The sequence below is a fragment of the Solanum pennellii genome, chromosome 7, assembly GCF_001406875.1.
Source record: "Solanum pennellii chromosome 7, SPENNV200".
NCBI classification, from domain to species: domain Eukaryota; kingdom Viridiplantae; phylum Streptophyta; class Magnoliopsida; order Solanales; family Solanaceae; genus Solanum; species Solanum pennellii.
The window spans coordinates 64,424,532-64,444,658 of NC_028643.1; the positions used below are offsets into that span (position 1 = coordinate 64,424,532).

Below are 20,127 nucleotides of genomic sequence, written 5' to 3' on the forward strand. Positions count from 1 at the left end.
TATGGAATTTTGGTGTTATATATTTTCTCATAAACATAAAAATCCCATAAGTTCTAAAGTTATTAAAATAGTCTCAATTGTCTATTCAATATTATCAAATAAACAAAAAAAATCATAAAATCGTATTATAAATTATTACAAAGTCTCCACTTAAGTAATTGTTTCGTCAATATATTTGAGTAAAAATGAAACATCTTTCACGGACTTTTCAAGATTTTATTACTCAACAATCGTGAAGTGTGAGTTAAAGTGACTATATGTTGGTGTGAATAATAAATTTTATGTCGGTGGAAAGAATAAATTTTAAAAAGTAATGATGTGATTATAGATTTTATTTACATGTGAAATAAATTGTTAGTAGATACAAATATGGGGTTGTTTTAACAAAATATAAACTCATGGATCAATTTTTATATTAAAATAACTTAATTCATGATATGGTATTCTCATATGATTCCATATCGTGATTTTTGGAGAATATGGTTTCACATCTCATGATATGGAATCAGCTTAAAATCGCATGTCCAACCGCTGATTCGATCTCATGATACCATATTGTGATATGGTATTACATGGCCAAACGCCTACTTAGTGTAGTCTTAAGTTTTATTTTAAATAATAAAGTAAATATTCTTTCTAATTTTATGCATAATTTACAGAAATCTCATAACGTTGAGCTAATTACATTATTTTCATATATTTCTTTTAAATTATAAAAATTTCTTAAAATTTATCTTAAGTTTTAGATATATCAACAAATATACGAATACAAAAGGGAGAGATGTATAAGAGAGAATACATCCAAATACTTAAGGGGAAGAAAGAATATATGAATCCGAAGCCTAAAGGGCAAAAAAATTGATAAAAATTTGAAAAGGGTATTATCAAAAAACTTTCTAACAAAACGGTAAAATCGCTACTGATGTAGCGATTGTTTTGGCCGTCGATAGCTGCTCTACGAGCGATTTGTACAATTTTTATTTTTTACTTGAAATCGCTGATTTGTTAAAAAAAAAAAAATTTAAAATGATATTCCTTGTAAGAAAATTATATATAGTAAAATAAGAGGCGAATTTAAATAATTTTTATTAACACCGAATGTGAATGTGTAGAGTAGAAAAATGAAAAGATTGGCTGGGCAGAGCCAGGTAAGCATGGCGATGGCAAAGAAGACGACCTGCCTGCTTGGTTGGCCTATATATGGAGAAGGGGTCCTTCATTAGTACTGATGCCAGTCTGTAATACACTCATTTCCTCTCTCTTTATTTATTTATTTATTTATATATATCCATCAATGAATCATCATATCATGATAATAACTACAAATTAGGAGTATTTCATACCCTTGGATGATCTTCAATCATGAGTCTTTTTGGACTAACTAACAGGTATATCTATTTGAGAATTGGAAATCTCAATCTTTTGTTTAATTTTTCTTTTTTTTTGATTGATATGATCAATTTCAGAAACCACAAGACTTTTCGTCCTAAAAAGAGTGCTCAATCAGGAAGTAAGGTTAGAATTTTGTGTTCCTCAAATAGATTTTGTTATTATTCATGTTTTATAAGCTCTCTTGTATCTTATTTCTAAATGCAGGGTGCACAACTTAAGAAACATATTGATGCTACTTTAGGTAGTGGGAATTTGAGGGAAGCAGTACGCCTACCGCCTGGAGAAGATCTTCACGAGTGGCTTGCTGTAAATAGTATGTTATCCATTGAAGAAACCCTCATGTTTTGTTGCTTCTGTATACTTTGTTTGCGCGTCTATCACTTACATCCAATCAAGGTTATAAATAATTTGACATTAGGCTGCTTACAATAATTCTTTTCGTCATGACTTGTGAGAATGTGGATTTGATTGACTTTAGTTAGGACTCTTGTGGACATTCATATTGAGTTTTTGATGAATCTAAGCTTTTGGTAATTGCTAGAACCATAAATTTCTGCCATATAATCATGAAAATGGTATCGAGGAGTGATTTTGATTTCACTAGTTCTCGAGAAGGCAGATGATAAATCTTGTTCGTTGGAACAACTGTTTGGAGGGTCAGTAACAGAACTGGTGCCCATGATATTGCCTTAATAATAAGGATATATAGTTCTTTCGAGCAACTCTTGGTGTCCCTTTGTGACATGTATGTTGAACTATTATCCCACAATCTTCTATCTTCAATTTGTAGCATAAAAGAGAATGTCTTTTGAGATTAAGTTGTGTGGTGTCTGCCCTTTATCTGTATATTTGAAATTTGATCCAAGTAGTCAATCCAGATGTTGTGCATCCATACATATGATAATTTTTTATTATCGTAAGCACCTTTCTGTTGATCTTAACTTTTTTTATCTCTCTCTTTTCCTACAGCTGTTGACTTTTTCAACCAAGTAAATATCTTGTATGGAACTCTCACGGAATTCTGCACCCCATCGAGCTGCCCGACAATGTCTGCAGGGCCAAAGTAGGTTTTTTAATCTGTTCACTTTGTGGTAGATCCTATTTATTTATTTATTAAGTACATAAGTAACCATTGTAAGATATGTTACACTACAATGTTATCCATCATGATTGAATCTGTTTGCCAGACTAAACCCCTCTAGCTATAATTATCATCAAAAGAGAAGGTTATTACCATTAACATTGCAAAACATTGGTATTATTAAGCATGACACTATTGGTGAAAGAAGCTTCATCGTTCTCTGTCTATATAGCTAAACCCTCCAAGAAAATATGAGTTAAATGAAACTCTTCAAGTGGCAGAGGGTTACATATTCTTAGATCTAAGTACCATAAACATCCTCTTGAACAAAATATAAAGTAGCGAGAGACTAAGTTGTCGTTACCCTGATGATTTGCTACTTTAAAAGTGCCTATTTAGAGATGCATTCAGGATGAGAGAAAGGGATGAGAAAGATGTTTTAAGAATTTTACTACCACCTTCGGAACTACTAGAAGAATTGCATGATAGCCACGATGTTAAGAAAAATTCCAACTTGTGTGCCACATGCTTTGGTGATACCAGTCTCAGTAGCTGTTGAACAACCTCTTTCCTATTTTGTGTTTTTGAGTCCTAGATCAATACTCAATTGCACTTTGTCTGCAGTTGCTCTTCCCAGGTCTTTGCAACCTAGTGACAAGCATCTTGGAACATTTTTTTTATGTAGTTCAACAAATCAGGGGGTGATGGTGGTTCACAAGTTTAGGACAACCAAAATAGATGTGCATTAGTAGTGTATTTAGCTAACCAATTTTCGTTTTTGGAGAAATCAGAGTAGTTCATGATTTGAAAACAGTCAAACACCAACCGTGTAAAAGAACGCAAAAAGTGAGTGAGTGGCTTAACCAGCATTATGGTTCAAATGGAAATTTCCTCCTTACGCCAAAAAGTTCATCAAACAAAAGGAATATTTTGGACTATCTGTATCTCTCACTATCTTCTATTTTATTCATTGCGAACTGTCACAATATGCATAATGGTTTAACTCTTCAGATTGCCTTTTTTTCTGTATTGATCTTATGCATCCTCCTATTCATAATTGTCTCTTCCAGTCTTCTTAGTATTTCCACTGTAACATTCTAGTGGAAATGCAAGATTCATTACATGTGTAGTGAATTTGCAATGAAACTAGACGGTTGTCTTCTCAATTGTCTACTCCGAGAACACCAACTCATTACCATTATTATTCTCTTCCTTAAGTCATTTGTCATCAATATTGCATCCCTCACAGCACACCAAGTGGAAAAAGCTACCTTCTTCAGTTCTTTTGTATCTCATATTTTCTTCCACATCTTCTGCCTACATCATTCTCCAGATAACCCTGTGAAATGACTTAATAACTCAAAACGACTTCACCCCGCTTCCCCTCCCCTCATCCTATTCTCTTCTTCATTCCCTACATGCCACTCTATATTTCAACGGAAAAAATCCTGTGGCTTTTGCCACATTAAGATCCACGCGAACACCCCTACAAGAGAATGGGTAATGAAGCCATAACTAGATTATCTCACTGGAATAACTTGTGGTGCTGCAGTCTGTGGAAATTGGCATGGCTGATACATTTTTTGCATATAACTTTTGGCAGGTACGAGTATCGTTGGGCCGACGGAGTTAGTATAAAGAAACCCATAGAAGTTTCTGCACCAAAATATGTGGATTATTTGATGGGTTGGATAGAAACTCAGCTAGATGACGAATCAATTTTTCCCCAAAATTTGGGTGGGTAATCTCTCTTTATGCTGTGCATATTTACTCTGATAAAAATTTCCAAATTCAATGTGTGATTAATGGTATGCTCTACAGGTGCGCCATTTCCGTCTAACTTCCAGGATGTTGTGAAGACAATATTTAAGCGATTATTTCGTGTATATGCTCATATCTATCATTCACATTTCCAAAAGATTATCAGTCTAAAAGAAGAAGCTCATATGAATACTTGCTTTAAGCACTTTGTTTTGTTCACATGGGTAAGTTTATACTAAGTACATTTGATGTTATTGATTTAATGCATTTCATAAATTTGTAGTGCATGATATATCTATACAAGTAGAATGTGGTTAGTGTAGATTGAGGAAAACTGATGCATGCTCTTGCTTGATACAGGAGTTTCGCTTAATTGACAAGGCAGAGCTTGCACCTCTCTATGAGCTCGTTGAGTCTATTCTGCAGCGTTAGTGATGTTGTAATTCAATTCATTTTCTACAATTATTCTTCTTTCTTTCATCATTCATTGATTAGTTTGTGTGAGGAGAAGATGGTTTTGATAATGGACAGGGAAAGCCCAAAAAGTGTGGGAACTTGTCCGACCCTTGGAGAATTTACCCATTTATATGAACTTCCATGATTTTTTATTATTGAATTGTACTACCTTGTGCTAGCATTCTCTGTAATTGAAGAAACTTCTTTACAAGTTTGCCTCCTTTAGTGTGTGTTACTGTAAAGAAAATGTCAGACTATATTTGAGGAAAAGTAATGGTAGTTATATTTGGAATTGGAGGTAACTAAGCCTTCCCCAGCTAGGGATGATGCAGTTTGAGTTCCTTTTACTGCACTTGTAATTGCCCGTTCTTTTTTAAAGTAAAAATAAAATTAAGCCATCACTTTAATTGGGGGGTGGGGGGGTTAGGCTTGACCCCTACCATGTCTATTAAATCCAAAAAGTTATAAAAGTAGAGGGGACATGCACCTAACCTCTGATAGAGAACAATGAGGATAAACTAAACAATCTGCATAAAGGCTAAAGTGACATAAACTTTCATACTATAAGCAAAAGAAACAATGGTTCAACTAACAAAAGAATTACATTTGTCGTATCTTCTCCTTACGCTAAGTTAGAACGAGTCCATTCACCTATTTAGGAAATTGATGAAAAGAATAATTGAAGGTACGACTTCCACTTGAAGAGGCCTGTTTAGCAAAAAAATCAATTATTTGGTTGGCTTCTCTATAGCAGTGGGAAATATGTTCAAGGTTTTGGTATCCTTGGTTATGATCATGTTGGCCACTACCATAGAATCAAGTTCCAAGTCATATTTGTTATAGCCAGCTTTCTTGCACCATCTGGTAACATACAATGTTGTCATAGCTTCAGCTTGATTGTTGGTCTTGCATTGAGAATGCCATGATAGTGTTACCACTAGCATCCTTAATGATTACTCCTACGCCAGCTCTAGAGTTTTCATAGATGAAGCTCCCATCTGTGTTGGCTTGCATCTTACCTATCTCGGATTCCATCCACCTGACTTGACTTTGTACCTTTGAATTCTTGAACAAAGTTCACCCCATGTACCTGTTGTGTCACAGTTTGAAAAAGGCAGTGCAAATGGCTGCCTTGATACTCCACAGGATATGCACCTCCACACTTGAAGTCACAATTTTTTTATGATCGGCATATTTATAAGTTGTCCAGTTTTTTTTCCAGATAACCTAAGAAATACAAATAGGGATATACTATGTACACTGTTGGTGGTGCTTAAGTTCCACCAAGTACTGAAAATTCTTTTAACATCTCCCCATTGGATTAATTCCAAGGGAGTGACCAAAAGTATTCCATATGTATTTGGCAGTATCACTATCACTGAAAACATGTTGCAAGAATTCACATACAACTGCAGTTGTACAACACATTTCAGAGTGAAAAAATCATAAAGACTGTCAAAAGAATCAAGTTTTGCAGCAATGAAAGAGTGAAAAAACATGAAGACAGTCAAAAGAATTTCAATCTGATAACTTTTACAAGTATGGCTATTCAACAGAAACAATTCAGTCTCAGTCTCACTCTCACACAAGTTAGAGTCAGCTAAGTGAAGATGAATCTTCAATGACAATGTCACTGCATTTAAGCTCATCTCAAGCAATTCAATAGAAAGGAGGCCAGAAAAAATGTGATTAACAATGTAATTTTGGTCATGTGTATCTCAAGAAACAATACATTCTATATCAACCACCAACAAAACTTATCATTTGGCTCTGCAGGGTGCATACACTGCCGTATGTGGATATTGGCAGCACCATCCTCCTTGCCAATAAATTATCGTGTAAAATGTCCAATTAACAAAAGGACTAATGTCTTTGTATGGATGAACGGTATACTTGACTCTGCACCAGCAGCAAAATGCTGAATTTGACCTTGATGGTCTGCATATATACAAGTCACCTGTTTCTAAACAGGGAGAAGTCCCAATGAGATGAATTCTTTAGTAGAGACTCAATCAACATGCTCTTAGAATATATGCATGGCAATACCTCCCATAATGTCCCAAGCTGAACTCCAACGGGATCAAGAGACTACGTACTTTGTGTTCAAACTTTGCTATCTGTGGGTTTTCTCACATATACAGCCAGGAAGGGAATTAGCATAAAAGCTCTCTTCCAGCTTCGGGAATTCACCTGGCTCTCTCATATAAGGAGCCCCAGAACGAGTCTCGTGAAGCTTTTTTACTTTGGAGCTGAATTTCTTCCACGAGATCATACCATCATCGAGTTCATCAACTAGCTTTACAAAATTCATCCTGCAAAAGGAAGGTTAGATTCCAAAAGTTAGGCTGACGGAAGTGCTTTGATTTGGGAATATTGCATTCTCATAGTTTAACAGAAAATCTGACTAGCCAGAGAACAATGGAATAGGCAGATGGCAAGAATAATTACCTGTCCGGATTAATAGTCTTCTTGAAGTTCTCAAAGCGCCTATGACCTTGCACTGCCTTGGCCATATTTCCATCATATGTGTAAACGAAAACATTACTCTGAAGAGCAACAACATAGTCCAAACCAGCCAACATGTTTTGGTGATTCTTGAAAGGGTTCAATTCCTCCTCTGTTGAAAGAGTTGAATGGGAAAAGATGTTTGGGAAATTCTCCAGAAGAGGTTGCATGCTTCCATTCCCATATGCTTCACCAGCCACCAAGTAAATCCTTGTACTGGGTGGAAATCCCAGCCCCTTAAGCAGAAGGGCAGTCTCCCTGGGGGTCAACGGGCAACCACCAAGCTTTCTTCTTTCTGCACCATCGATCTCCTTTTCCTTCCAATGGCCAACCTCATAACGCATGCTACGGAGTTCTTCATCCTCTTCTGCTGTCAAATTATGACTGCAGCCTGTAAAAGCAAGCATATCCTTCTCGTATCTGCAAGTAGCATCATAAACTGCTTATGTGAAAAGGATTCAGAACAACAGTTTTAACAGACTCTGCTAAGAGACATCAGCATTATAATTTATGCAATGTATCATCCACATGACTTTATATCCATCAAAATAATTGGGAAACAAACTGAACTACATTTATCTGATATGACAACTCTGCAGCTACAAAAAGAAGTTCAGTCAAAGCCATTGCTTTAAGAGTGCAATGGTCCTATTTAAGATTAGAAGTAAAACTAAGATAACTGTGACCAATTAAAGCATCAAAGTATGAATACTAATCCTGCAAAAATAATGACCTCAAAGTTACATAACTTAGATAATTTTGTCACCTAGTTCAATTACAGTGATATACAGAGAGCTAACATAAGCGTAATGATGCAGGCATGACGTGGTCTAGTAGCCATTTCTTAATGTATTTTGATTCAAATGAAGAATCAAACTAAGCTAACATAATGAATGGCATGTGTGGTACATCAACTGGCCTGATCCTTCAAATGAAAAGTGGCATCCAGAATTTTTCCTCCTCTTTTTTATCCTAAGAGATGTTTGACTCGCACTGTTTCATTTTATAATCCTAGCATCAATCAAAAGCAATGACACAAACAACAATAGAGTTGTATGTCACTATAGCTCTAACAGCTATGAGAGAAAGAGGCTGCGACTGACCTTAAATGCAAAGCAAGATAAGGATTGCCATCTTGTCGCATCCTCGAAACCAAAATTCTTCCCAAAGTTTCAATGGGGGCCGAGTATTTCAACGCTTGGTAATTTACACGGCATCTCAGCTTCTGAATAGAATTGGGTATCCCATTGTTGGCTATCCGAGAATCAGTGTGAGTAATATACATTACTTTGTGCTGCTTCAGCAGAGGGAGGACCTCTGATTTATAGTAACTAACCTGATCAAATAAGAATCATGTAAGTATGACAGGATACTCATCACCACGCCAAAACATTTGGAATCTGTTGTTAGTTTCATACTTCACTCAAAGGAGTACTCACAATCAATATAAAAAATACCCATATAAATCAGTTAAGTACTTCACCTTAGACCAGGATATAGGTGTTTTGTTAAAAGGCTCAGTTCCAGCAAATTCTGGTGGTAATGTCTCGACAATGTGGATGTCATCCTTTAGAGTTTCAATAAAATGCTGCCAATCGAAAAGATCTTTGAAGCCACTGCATTTAGGAAACAAAGGTAGAGATCAAAGGGAGCCAAGTCAATGAAAAAAACATCTAGAGCTATCACTTAAATCGAACAAGAGTATATAGATGCAAAGCATTCGTGAATAAAACAATCACGAGCCCCTTGCTTATTCTATTGTTGCTGATTGGCATTGGGGAGGGGGTGGGGAGGACGATGTTCGCATAAATAGATAAATCAAATTCTGTCGCATCTACCCGTTTGTGTTTTTAGATGAGGTGATAAACGGTTAGATGGAAGTAAAAGTTCTTGGTTCAAGTCTCAGTGGGAACCCCAGAACAAAATATTTCACATGCTTTACACAGAGAAAGGAAAGATGAAAAGAAGATAAAAGCAATCTTCAAGAAGATAAAAAATGGCCCAATCTTTGACTGCAAACACTGTCATTTGGATTTATTAATATCTAGTAAATCAACAGCTGCATGTTTTCATTACCACTGATTCGCCAAGTTTAGAACACTATACCCAAGCCTTTTATATTTTGTAGCTACTTTGGCCACTCTAATGAGGGTTGAAGTAGGCTGCAGATGGTTTTTATGCTTCATAAGTTAAGATGACCAATGTGTACGGCACTAGCACCTCTCTACCTCTGCTGCAACTCTGTTATTCATGTATGGTGGTGGCAAATGGGCGGGTAGAAAACAGGTTGAGCAAAAACAGTCATAATCCAACCCACCCATATTTAAGCGGGATAAAATTAGGTTTATAAATGGTTGGGTAAGATTGACCCATTTTATATAGGGGTTATGAAACTTCTGTTGTTAGATTTTATACATCACCAGATATGAATTTGAGCATTATTTTTGTTAATACCGAAACCTTGATAATAAACTTATCCTATAAGTAGCACGTTTGCAACAACTAAAATATATCCGATGAAGGTACATCAATGTAATGCTACTATCAAATTAGTAATATTATAACCTTGAAGAGTCACCAAATAGCTAAACGTTTTAAAATAATATATATTGTTAGTATTTCTATACAATTTTCAAACTTGATGCTAGTTTTTTGACGGATTATTTAATTTTTGTACAGTTCAAATTATGATTTTAGACATTGTTACACTACAATCAATATAATTATTTATTCAATTAGGATTAGAAAAATAGGGTCTATGTTTTAGGATGCAGATAGCAAAAAGCTACAGGTAATTGCTTCAGAAGGTGGAGTACGGCACGTGAACATGTATGTATCCTCGAAGAGCTAATAATGACATATATTTCCTACAATATGCCAGTGCAAACTATTTTTGAAGTTAAAGAAAAGACTTCTCAAAAAGTACTGACTGAATCAAACTTGGGAAAACAACTAACACAAAGGCCTCAAAAATCTCAAGAGTGACACACATTAATTAAATCTTAACTAGTTACCTATGCAGCAGTGAGTGATTTAGCCGTAGACAACTCAGACCCATGAGTGACCAATTTTGGCGCAGTTTGAATATGGGTTGAACACAAATTTCACCCATTATCATTATCACTCACTCAACCTATTTAAATATGGGCAGGCAAGTGAAAATGGGCTTCATTTTGCCGTCACTATTTCTCTCACATAACTTTTTTAGAAGTCTCCATGTGGCTAAAGATGCCTCCACAATCTTAAGAGATGATTGGATGTGCTCGTTGTACCTAAGACTCAAAATTCTGGAGGGACCCACCAGCTCTTTTGAAGAAGAACATCATATATTTCCCCATCTTATGAGTCTTCCTTTTCTTTTCTTTTTTGAGAAGGTGACTCTTCCTCTTTTTCTTTCCCTTTCTTTTCTGCTTTTCTTCAATATTTGTTATATTCTCATTTTCTGTTTCCTGATCTTATTTCTTCCGTAAAATTGACCTTACTCTATCTTTCTTTCTTTTTTATTTGATACCCAAAAATCTGTTTGGAGCCAAAATCCTAGGATCAACGCAACCTTCGAAACTCGAGAATGATGGGTCTGCCCCTCTACCCTTTTAAACTCAAATACTAGGCTTAGTTCATCTTGCGTAGGGTACGAACTTGTGACTAAGATTCAAAACCTCTACCTTTGCCGAAGTGAGTTAAACCCTGAGCTACGCCATACAATAACTACATTACTACACCTCAGTTAAATATATGTTGGGACCGGCTGGGAGTCTTGAGAGGTAACTTTGGTGGGCATCGAGGGGATTGGTGGTGGAATGGGGACATCCAAGGAAAAGTGGAAGTCAAGAAGGTGGCATATGCGAAGTTGGTGGAGAGTAAGGATGAGGAGGAGAAGAAGAATAGGAAGGGTATAAGATGGTGTGGAAGGAGGAAAAGGTAGCAGTTACGGTGAAAAAGTAGCAACTTCTGAACGTTTATGTGTAGAACTAGAGGACAAAAGCGGAGATAAGAAGCTTTATAGGATAGCTAAGATGAGAGAGAGGAGGAATCGAGACCTGAACCAAGTGAAGTGCATCAAGATGAAGATGGAAAAGTATTAGTAGATGAGGCACTTATTAGACGAAGACGACACTTTTATTCCATAAACTATTGAATGAAAAAGGGGAAGGAGATTGGAGCACTTCGGAAGGTGTTGTGGTTTTGGGTATTGTAAGCGTATAAAGATTGAGGAGGTTAAAGATGTTATTCATTTGGATGCGTAGAGGGAGAGAGGTAGGGCCTGACGAGATTCCGATGGAATTTTGGATGAGCACAAACACGACAAGTATGGAATGGTTGACTAGTTGTTTAAAATCACTTGCTTTGCAGACGGTAAAGATTCCATAAAAATGCAAGTGGAGTATGATGATCCCGTTGTACAATAACAGAAGTGACATTCAGAATTGCAACAACCATAAGGGCATCAAGTTGTTATGAAAGTTAGGGAGAGGGGGAGAGATGAGGGTGAAGAGGAGTGTGTCTATTTTCGAGAACCGGTTCGGATTCATGTCGGAGTGTTCAACTACAGAAGTTATTTATCTGTTTAGGAGGCTAGTATAGAATATAGCGAGAGGAAGAGGGCCCTTCACATGGTGTTCATCTATCTAGAAAAGGCTTATGACAAAGTTCTAAGGGGAGTTTTTTTTTAAGTAACGGTAACTTTGTATTCACAAAAAACTCATCAACAATTAATGATGAGGATCATTTTACAATCCACACATGGCGTGTGCACTTTGTCCCTTGAAGTCAACTATGTCTATTATATCCCCTACCGTATCCTGTTTACACCAAAAATAAAGTAAACTAAGTCGTTGGATTCTAGTCCCCTGGCTGTTGGTCCCTTTGCCTTCAAAACATCTTGAATTTCTCTCCTTCCACAATGTCCATCACTCACAAGCTGGCATGAATCTCCAACAATCTTAATTGGCTTCTCTGCTGCCAATATCATTCCAGCAGTTGAGCAAAACCATAATAGACTTAGGCCTTACCCAACTGACTCCTACGATACAGAGGAACATGTTCCATAGATTTGTAGTGGCTTTGTAATGAAGAAATAGATTATTATTTACCTATGCTTGTTGATTGCACATATAACACCTTGAGCAAATCTGGAAACCTCTCCCTTGTAACACTTCATGTGTTAGGCATTCTAGTCTTACCACGAACCAATTAAAATAAGCTACTTTTAATGGACTTTTAACCTTCCAAATTAGTTTCTGAACCTATAATTCTGTGTTGACTTGACTATTATCCCTCCACCAATAGCATGACTTCACTGTGAAGGCTCCTTTATTGTGTAGTGACCAAATAGTATTGTCTACATTAGTCGCAATACCTGAGAAACTACTCAAAACATGGAGAAGTCTAACAATCTTTGTCACTTCCCAATCTTCCAGTGCTCTTCTAAAGATCAAATTCCAACTCTGGGGACTCCACACCTGAGACTGAGGTATTCCTTTGTGAGACCAGAATGCAAAGATGGGGGAAAAGACTTTTCAAGTTATCTTCCCCCACCCAATGCTCACTCCAGAAATCAACTCTCATTCCATTACCCACTTGGAAGGAAATGTTGTTGTAAAACTAATGCAACAACCTCCTGATGGTCTTCCCAACACTGCATCCAAAGGTGCCCATGACCTTCTCAGTGGTCCACTAGCTTTGCAAACCATATTTATCTTCAATAAACCTTCTCCACAAAGCCATATCATTGTGCAAAACCTCCAAAGCAATTTTTGAAGTAAGCATTCACTCTGTATGCTGAGATATTTCATGCCCAAGCCCTCTTGATTTCTCTTTAGTGTCTAGTGAATCCCACTTAATCAGATTATAAACTCTTTTCTCCTTATTTCCTTGCCATAAGAAGGACCTCCTTAATCTGTTAATCTTCTCAATGCTTTTTCGTATTAGAAACAAGCTCATCATGTATGTAGGAAAAGCATTCATCACATATTTGACAAGGGTCAACCTACCAACCCCCCAACCCCCCCTCCCCACCACCACCACAGTGATAGGTATTGGCTCTTCCACCTCGCTAGTTTCTTATCACACTTCCCCAGTATTTCACTCCATATTTCAAGCTCTTTATTTTTTGCACCCAATGGCATCCCAAGCTATTTGGTAGGTAGTGATGCTATCTGACATCCCAGAGTCTCAGCAAAGAGTTCTGAATTATTCACTTGGTTAACAGGGAAGATAAAACTCTTGTGCCAGTTGACATGTAACTCTAGAAATGCCTTCGAAAATTGCTAAGATAACCCTTACATGTCTGACTTGATCTACGTATGCATCACAGAAGACAAGTGAGTCATCTACATAAAAAAGGGGACTGATCTCCATAGCACTGCCCTTATTAGTATGAGAACCAAAGCCTCTGATCCACCTATTTCTTTTGGCTATTTTAAGCATGTGATTAAAACCTTCAATAGCTAAGATATATAGGAATGGTGACATGGGATCACCTTGTCTACGCCCGGAGGCTAAAGGGATCCCTATGGAGATTAAGGGCATGTGCTGGAGCCACGACCTAGATATGAACAGTAGGTGTGGACTTAGAACACTTTCTAGTTGTGATCTTGCACAAGGGATCATCTCTTAGACCATTTTTATTTCTTGGTGATGGATGAATTGACTCAACGAATCCAAGGTGAGGTGACATGATGTATGTCATTTGCAAATGACATAGTTCTAATCAACAAGACTAGCGGCGGAGATAATGTTAAGCTTAAGGTTGGAAACAACAAACTAAATCTAATGAGGAGTCTTGTGTGATAAGAATGTGTCACCAAAGCTGAAAGAATCTAAAAAGCGGTGGTTAGACTGGCTATACTGTATGGAGCGAACTGTTGGTCAATGAAGAACTCTCGTGTCTAGAAGATGAAAATTGTGGAAATGGAAGGTTGAGAAGGATGTATGGGCATACTAGGAGAGGGACAGGGTAGGAGTGGTGTCGATGAAGGACAATATGTGGGAAGTGAGGCTGAGATGGTTCGGTCATGTGAAGATGAGAAGCATGAATGCCCCAATATGGAGGTGTGAGAGATTAGCTAGGAATGGTTACATGAGAAGTAGAGTTGAGCCAAAAAAGTTTTAGGGAGAGGTGATTTGACAGGACATGACACGCCCCGAGGACATGATCTTAGATAGGAGATTATGGAGAACACGGATTAGGGTAGAGGGTTAGTTAGGCAGTTGAGAGTTTGTTATTATTACTAGCATGTTCTTGTCTCTATCTAATTGGGGGTTCGGAGCTCTGTGTCGATTAGTAGTATTAGCATATTCATGTAGTCTTTGATTTTGGATTTTTGATCATCATCTGTAGTTTACTGTGTTTAGGTGACTGCACCTTGTTGTTTGTTACAGTTCCTTGCATATATGCTCTGCACTACTTTGCGATTAGCTATCATGTTTTCTTTTTAATTACTACTTTGATTTGCTTGAAATGAGGATTATTTGGAAATAGTCTCTCTCCCTTAGAGAGGTAGTGGTAAGGTCTGCTGCATATACTCTTACCATCTCCGTACCCACTTTATGAGATTTCATTGGGTTTGTTGTTGTTGTTGTAGTGAAGATTCCTTCTTAAGGATGCTTTGTCATGCGTTCTTTAGCATTTTTTCTGGGCTTCTTCACTCCCACTGATTTAGTCATTTGAACTGCTTTGTAAATGTGTTTACTTGAGCCGAGGGTCTATCAAAAACAAACCTCTCTATCTTCCAAGGTAGGGGGTAAAGTTTGCATACACACAACTCTCCCAAGACCCCACTGGTGGGATAACACTGAGTATGTTGTTGTGATAATAATAATGTTAGAAGTTATCTTACAAGTTTAAAACCTATCCTCAAATAGTAGCTATCCCATATATGGACCGTTTTCCCCATTATCCCCTATTTTAGCCAATTCTGCATTGGTAGGACGCATTTGTAGGTTTTTCTAGACAAGTTGCTCCCATGGGGCTACATCTTACTCTATCTATTTTATCCACAATCAGACTTTTCATCTATTAGGTGATATTTTTTTCATACATTGTGTTCTGCGCCATTCTTTTTGTGTAGAACAAACAATCTGTCATTTAAAATTTTCCATGGAGGACTCGGAATTGCTTCAAGAAGAAAATAGAACGCCATATATAATGCATGTAGAAGAGAATGTGGGAAAGAGAAGTATTTGAGTACTGGTAAGTTTGGTTTGTTATATTGTAAATTTTATTTGAGTACTGGTAAGTTCGGTTTGTTATATTGTAATTTTTATTTGAATGGGGTTGTTTTGATAATAGCTTTATCTGAATATAGTAGAGCTGATTTGAATACTGAATGAAGAGTCAAAAATTGGGGAACGTACGTCCTTTCGATTTTTTTTGCGTGAAATATTTAAGAGATATAGGGAAACTGGGTTTGAATTTAACCGATTTTGTTGTGAGTAAAGTTTTTTTTATGAGTAGAGAGAAATTGATGGTATAAATGGTTGAAATTGGACCTGAGGGTATAATTAAAACAAAATCCCTTTAAAAAGGTAGGAATTAGCGTTTTTCCTATGATGGTGGTATACAATGGAATTTCAATTTAAAAATTGGATATAAAAACCTAATATGGGCAGCAGTGGAATTTAAATACACTACTGTCATATTGTGTTAAGTGGCTTCCCATATGGTATACTGGGAAGATTTCTCAAAAGCATATTGCACACACAATTGTTACCCAACAAAAAGAGAAAAGTAGCAGCCCAATGACGAGACTCTTTCAACTGCCTCAACGTCTTGTACCTTAAAGGAGATCCTCCAAAATCGAAATTGTGATGCCTAAGTTAACATTTCTTTCTTACAACTTCTGTTTTAAGTTTCCCGAACCTGAAGTGTCATCACTACTAGCCAACTGATTTCTAGGCTAATAAACCTGTAAGAAAATTGAGTATTAGGCTCGTTCTTCACCATCATCCTTTGAGGGAGGATTTTTCCATCATTGCATCCTTCATAAATCATGCCATCTAACGCTAGATTCTCAACATGCATCCTAAACTGATTTATCAGTCTCAGCCCTGGAGACATGCTTCCATTCATCAAGTAACAAGACACTCTTTCTCTTATCGTGAGCATAATTGTGTAACGTATATCAAGAAAAGGTTCCATAAAGAATAGCATCCGCAGTCAATAATTGGTAATGTAACTGCAAACTCAGATAACATTGTGGTCTTGAACCTTGAAGAACATTAACCTCGCTTGTTTATTGGTCATAAAATCACAGAAAAGAATGACTACCGCTTTGTCTTTAACCTGACATGACTCTCTTAAAGACCATCAGACGGTGGATTCACCCATTCTACCTCATTTCACCTTCAATGATTACTTTGAGAACAGTGGAACAAACTTCAAGTCTTTTTGACAAACTTCAAGTCTTATGTAATGACTCTCCTAAATACACCCTTTATACTTTCAATGTCATAAAAAAAAGAGATTTTTTTCCTTCACTTAATTGTTTTTCTTCTCTTCTCCCAGGTATATCATGAAAGTTTCTCTCGAAGCTAGAAGCATGAACTTGTTAGCACATAAGTGCTTCAACACGGGACCACCATCAACCATGTATATGACAAACTAAGAATCATCTAAAGACTAAAGCTTCCCCTTCAACATCAACTAATGCACTTGCCAAAGATCATCTATTTACGGTAGAATCCCAGGATTCTCATTCTGCTCCAGACATATGAGACTGTGAACTTCATAAGTAGAAGCACCTGTAACCACAGTCCTAAACTTAGGACTCTATGTTGTTCATTGATGCTAGACTTCTTGTCCATTCACAAGGGCCCCATATCTTATAGTTTTGAGCACTACATATGGCTAATGATCTTTATAAGTTTTATACAAGAATGGGTCAGCTAAGTAGGGTGCAGTCAGTACACATTACACAAAAGGATCAACAAGAAACTACTAGGGTGAAAAACAATCCAACACACATGATACATGTAATTTTGGTTATTCAAACTAACTAAAGTATGTGCTGTGGGTGGTGGGTATCTTCCATAACGTTTGCCTATCAAAATAACCATTTCATAATGAATATGATTTCAATGAAGTGGTAAAAGCAGAGCACCTTTCATCTGCCCAGTAGGATGTATGATCAAGGGAAGGAAGTACAAGTGTTGCCTTCATGATTTTAGCAACAGCTACCATATCACAGATCTGCATTCTAGAATTATTTGTTTATCAGATGGAGATAATAGGAATCTTTAACAAAAGGAACTGAAGCATGAAACCTATAACAACCAGACCCCAAATCTCATCTGATTTAAGCCACCATTTGCATTTATCAGAAGGTAACCATTTGTCTTTGCATCTACAACTGCCAAAGAAAGCAAAACGGATGAGGATAAGGTAAAAAAAGTTAATAGGCTGAATAAAAATGAATTTCAGTTGTTCAGGTGTTTACGTTTCTGACTCTTTGTCCGCTCAATGCACTGAGTGAAATTTTCACTGTTAGGCTGCAACCATATTTCTGAATACTGAAAAGGGAAAAAGAGAACAACATTTAGATGTGATACTTCCTTTAGTTAACAAGCTGGAAGATTTGTGATAGAACTTACATCTAGGATGTTATTCTGGTTACCAACAACACCCGATGCAACCATACTTAGAGTCTGTTCCAAATGATTCCGTTCTCCACTATGTTTGGTATCTCCATCCATATGTCTATAGGTATGAGTGCTCTGATCCCTTAGACTGACCAGTGAGTCATATGAATCCTGTTGGGCAATGTCGAACATTTGAAGAAACATAATTTACTGATGCAACTAGTCTTGATATTAGTAGAAAGCAGAACAGCAAAATCATTAGTTTGCATTTTCAAAACAGAGACCTGGCTAACAAAGAAACTCGTGATTAAAATCTAACAGAACCCAAGGCTATCTATCTGCCTATCTCATCATTTTCCTTCGTTCTCTATGTAACATATGTTTTAGTTTACATGCTTCACCTATAGCCTGATAGTTGCATCAAAGACAATACACACTGTTGTGCCACATCCCCACTGTCTTTGTTGCAAAAATCAGTAGGAATTATTTAATGGATATATTCAGGACCATATCATGTGAACAACCAACTAGATTTAAGGTTTACTACAGGCAAGCATACTATTAATAGCCAAAAAAAAAGTTGACCACTACTGAGAAGCAAATACCTCCAGAAGAACAGAAAGTGTTACAGTTAATATTTAATCATTCAAAACTAAGTCTTAAATATTGAGCTCCAATTGATCTTGGAAAACAACCAAAAACAAACCAAATTTTGAAGGAAAAACAAATGAGGAGTGAAAAATTCCATTTCCAGAACTAAAAAATAACCTGACTGTACGCAACTCTTTCAATAGCAGATCCAAACCATCCATATGCACAAAACTTGAGAACACCCATAAACAAGCAGAACCCACAAAACACCAAGAACATCCAGTGCCCCAACTTCTTCCTTCCTTTCAATTCCAATCCAAACCCAAAATCGACAGTCAAAGATTCCAACTTTTTCCTCAAATGCACCCTTTGGATAACATTACTCAAATGGGTGTGCTTCTTTTCTCCTGAAATCTCATACTCATCAGCAATACTCGCATTAGTTTCAGATCTGGGTGAGTTAAGCGGTACATCAATCTCATGATGAGTATTCAAAGTAGAAGTACTATTACTACTACCAGCACCAGTATTTTGGGCGTTTTGGTTAGTATTATTGGTTCTCTTAAAAGAATGAGCTCTTCGAGTCATTGGTCCAGAAAATCGTGGACTATTGACCCTCTGTGGAACGCCATCAGTGGCGGTGGAGTGGTGATGGCTATGATGGTTGTTATGATGATGACCCATTTCGTATTAATTAACAAGAATTTGAATACATTAGCTATAGTTGTACGTGGTAATTGGTATAGATTGGTCAGGATCCAGATGGGTGAAGTGATATTATTGAAGATGATTAGGCATTAATGGAGAGAAAGTGGAAGAGATGGAGCATAGAGTAAAAAGGAAGGGAGAATTCAATCATTGTTACAAGTTTTAAATTGTCCAGCCCATGGAAAGTTGCCTACCGGAGCCGCCATTTTCAACTGCCTGTACACGCGGATGAATGAATACATCATCATCCCCTCACTCGTTTTCTTACACCTTGTTTGGACGATTCTTTATCTCCGTTTTTTTTACTAATTCAAATTCACATCATTGTGTTAGGATAGCATCCTACCAATGCTTTTTTTTTTTTTACTTCACTTATTCTGTTGTAATAAACTTATTGCATATCCTAGGGGTTGTTTGTAATAGGAGTAACTATAATTAGCACAAATTATGTGACTCATGTGTAATTATTTATTCATGTTTTCTCTATATATATCGGATGTACAATCTTTAATCAATAAGACTCATTATTATATCATGGTATCAGAGCTAAGGTTAAACTCTTCCAAAACCTAAAAAAAAAAAAAAAAAACCCTAACCTTCTTCTTCCTTGCTGCTGCTGCCGCCGATCAACAGCAACAAAAAAAAATTTTCGGCTGCCTCTCTTCATCAACAATGGCAGCCGATCCCCTTGCCACCCTTCCCTCAGGTGTGAAATTGTTCCTTCGCAATCTTCACAATCTCATCCCAGAAAAATTAATCGATCATAATTATCCAGCCTGGTCGAATAGCGTCAAGATGGCGCTCTCCGCACATCTTCTTCTTGGTTGGGTCGACGGCACCGGCATAGTACCGCCAGTCAATGTAACCGTCACGGACAAAGATGGTAAAACCTCGACAGCACCAAATCCCGACCATATGTCGTGGTCCCTTATCGATACTCAAATTCATGCATGTCTTCTCGCTGTGATTAGCCCGCAAATTCAGAAGTACGCTCGTGGTTTTGCTACTTCTGGGGCTCTTTGGAATGCTCTTGCTACCCGTTTTAATTCTCT

The 20,127-nt window shown here is 37.0% G+C and overlaps 2 protein-coding genes across 4 annotated transcripts; one reads left to right on the forward strand and one right to left on the reverse strand.

Moving 5' to 3' along the window:
* The first annotated feature begins 1,112 nt into the window (after positions 1 to 1,112).
* Positions 1,113 to 4,982, forward strand: LOC107024202 (MOB kinase activator-like 1A). 3 transcript variants are annotated; one of them, XM_027918142.1, is made up of 7 exons: positions 1,113 to 1,238; positions 1,467 to 1,515; positions 1,597 to 1,705; positions 2,362 to 2,455; positions 4,077 to 4,210; positions 4,295 to 4,458; positions 4,595 to 4,982. In XM_027918142.1, exons 1-7 carry the CDS (start codon positions 1,201 to 1,203, stop codon positions 4,664 to 4,666), a joined length of 660 nt encoding a protein of 219 aa, XP_027773943.1. In that variant the 5' UTR covers positions 1,113 to 1,200; the 3' UTR covers positions 4,667 to 4,982. The 3 variants fall into 3 exon arrangements, with proteins under 3 accessions (XP_027773943.1, XP_015080610.1, XP_027773944.1); XM_015225124.2 differs by having other exon boundaries at positions 1,228 to 1,388; XM_027918143.1 differs by lacking the exon at positions 1,113 to 1,238 and adding an exon at positions 1,311 to 1,388 and having other exon boundaries at positions 1,467 to 1,510.
* A 1,206-nt stretch (positions 4,983 to 6,188) lies between these two features.
* LOC107026071 (O-fucosyltransferase 35) lies at positions 6,189 to 19,308 on the reverse strand. Its single transcript, XM_015226915.2, has 9 exons — positions 18,545 to 19,308; positions 17,789 to 17,947; positions 17,635 to 17,707; positions 17,477 to 17,547; positions 17,299 to 17,387; positions 8,679 to 8,811; positions 8,299 to 8,531; positions 7,139 to 7,615; positions 6,189 to 7,002 (listed from the first exon to the last, which is right to left on the reverse strand). The coding sequence occupies exons 1-9, from the start codon at positions 19,049 to 19,051 to the stop codon at positions 6,804 to 6,806; spliced, it is 1,941 nt and encodes a 646-aa protein (XP_015082401.1). The 5' UTR covers positions 19,052 to 19,308; the 3' UTR covers positions 6,189 to 6,803.
* Between the last annotated feature and the right edge of the window lie 819 nt (positions 19,309 to 20,127).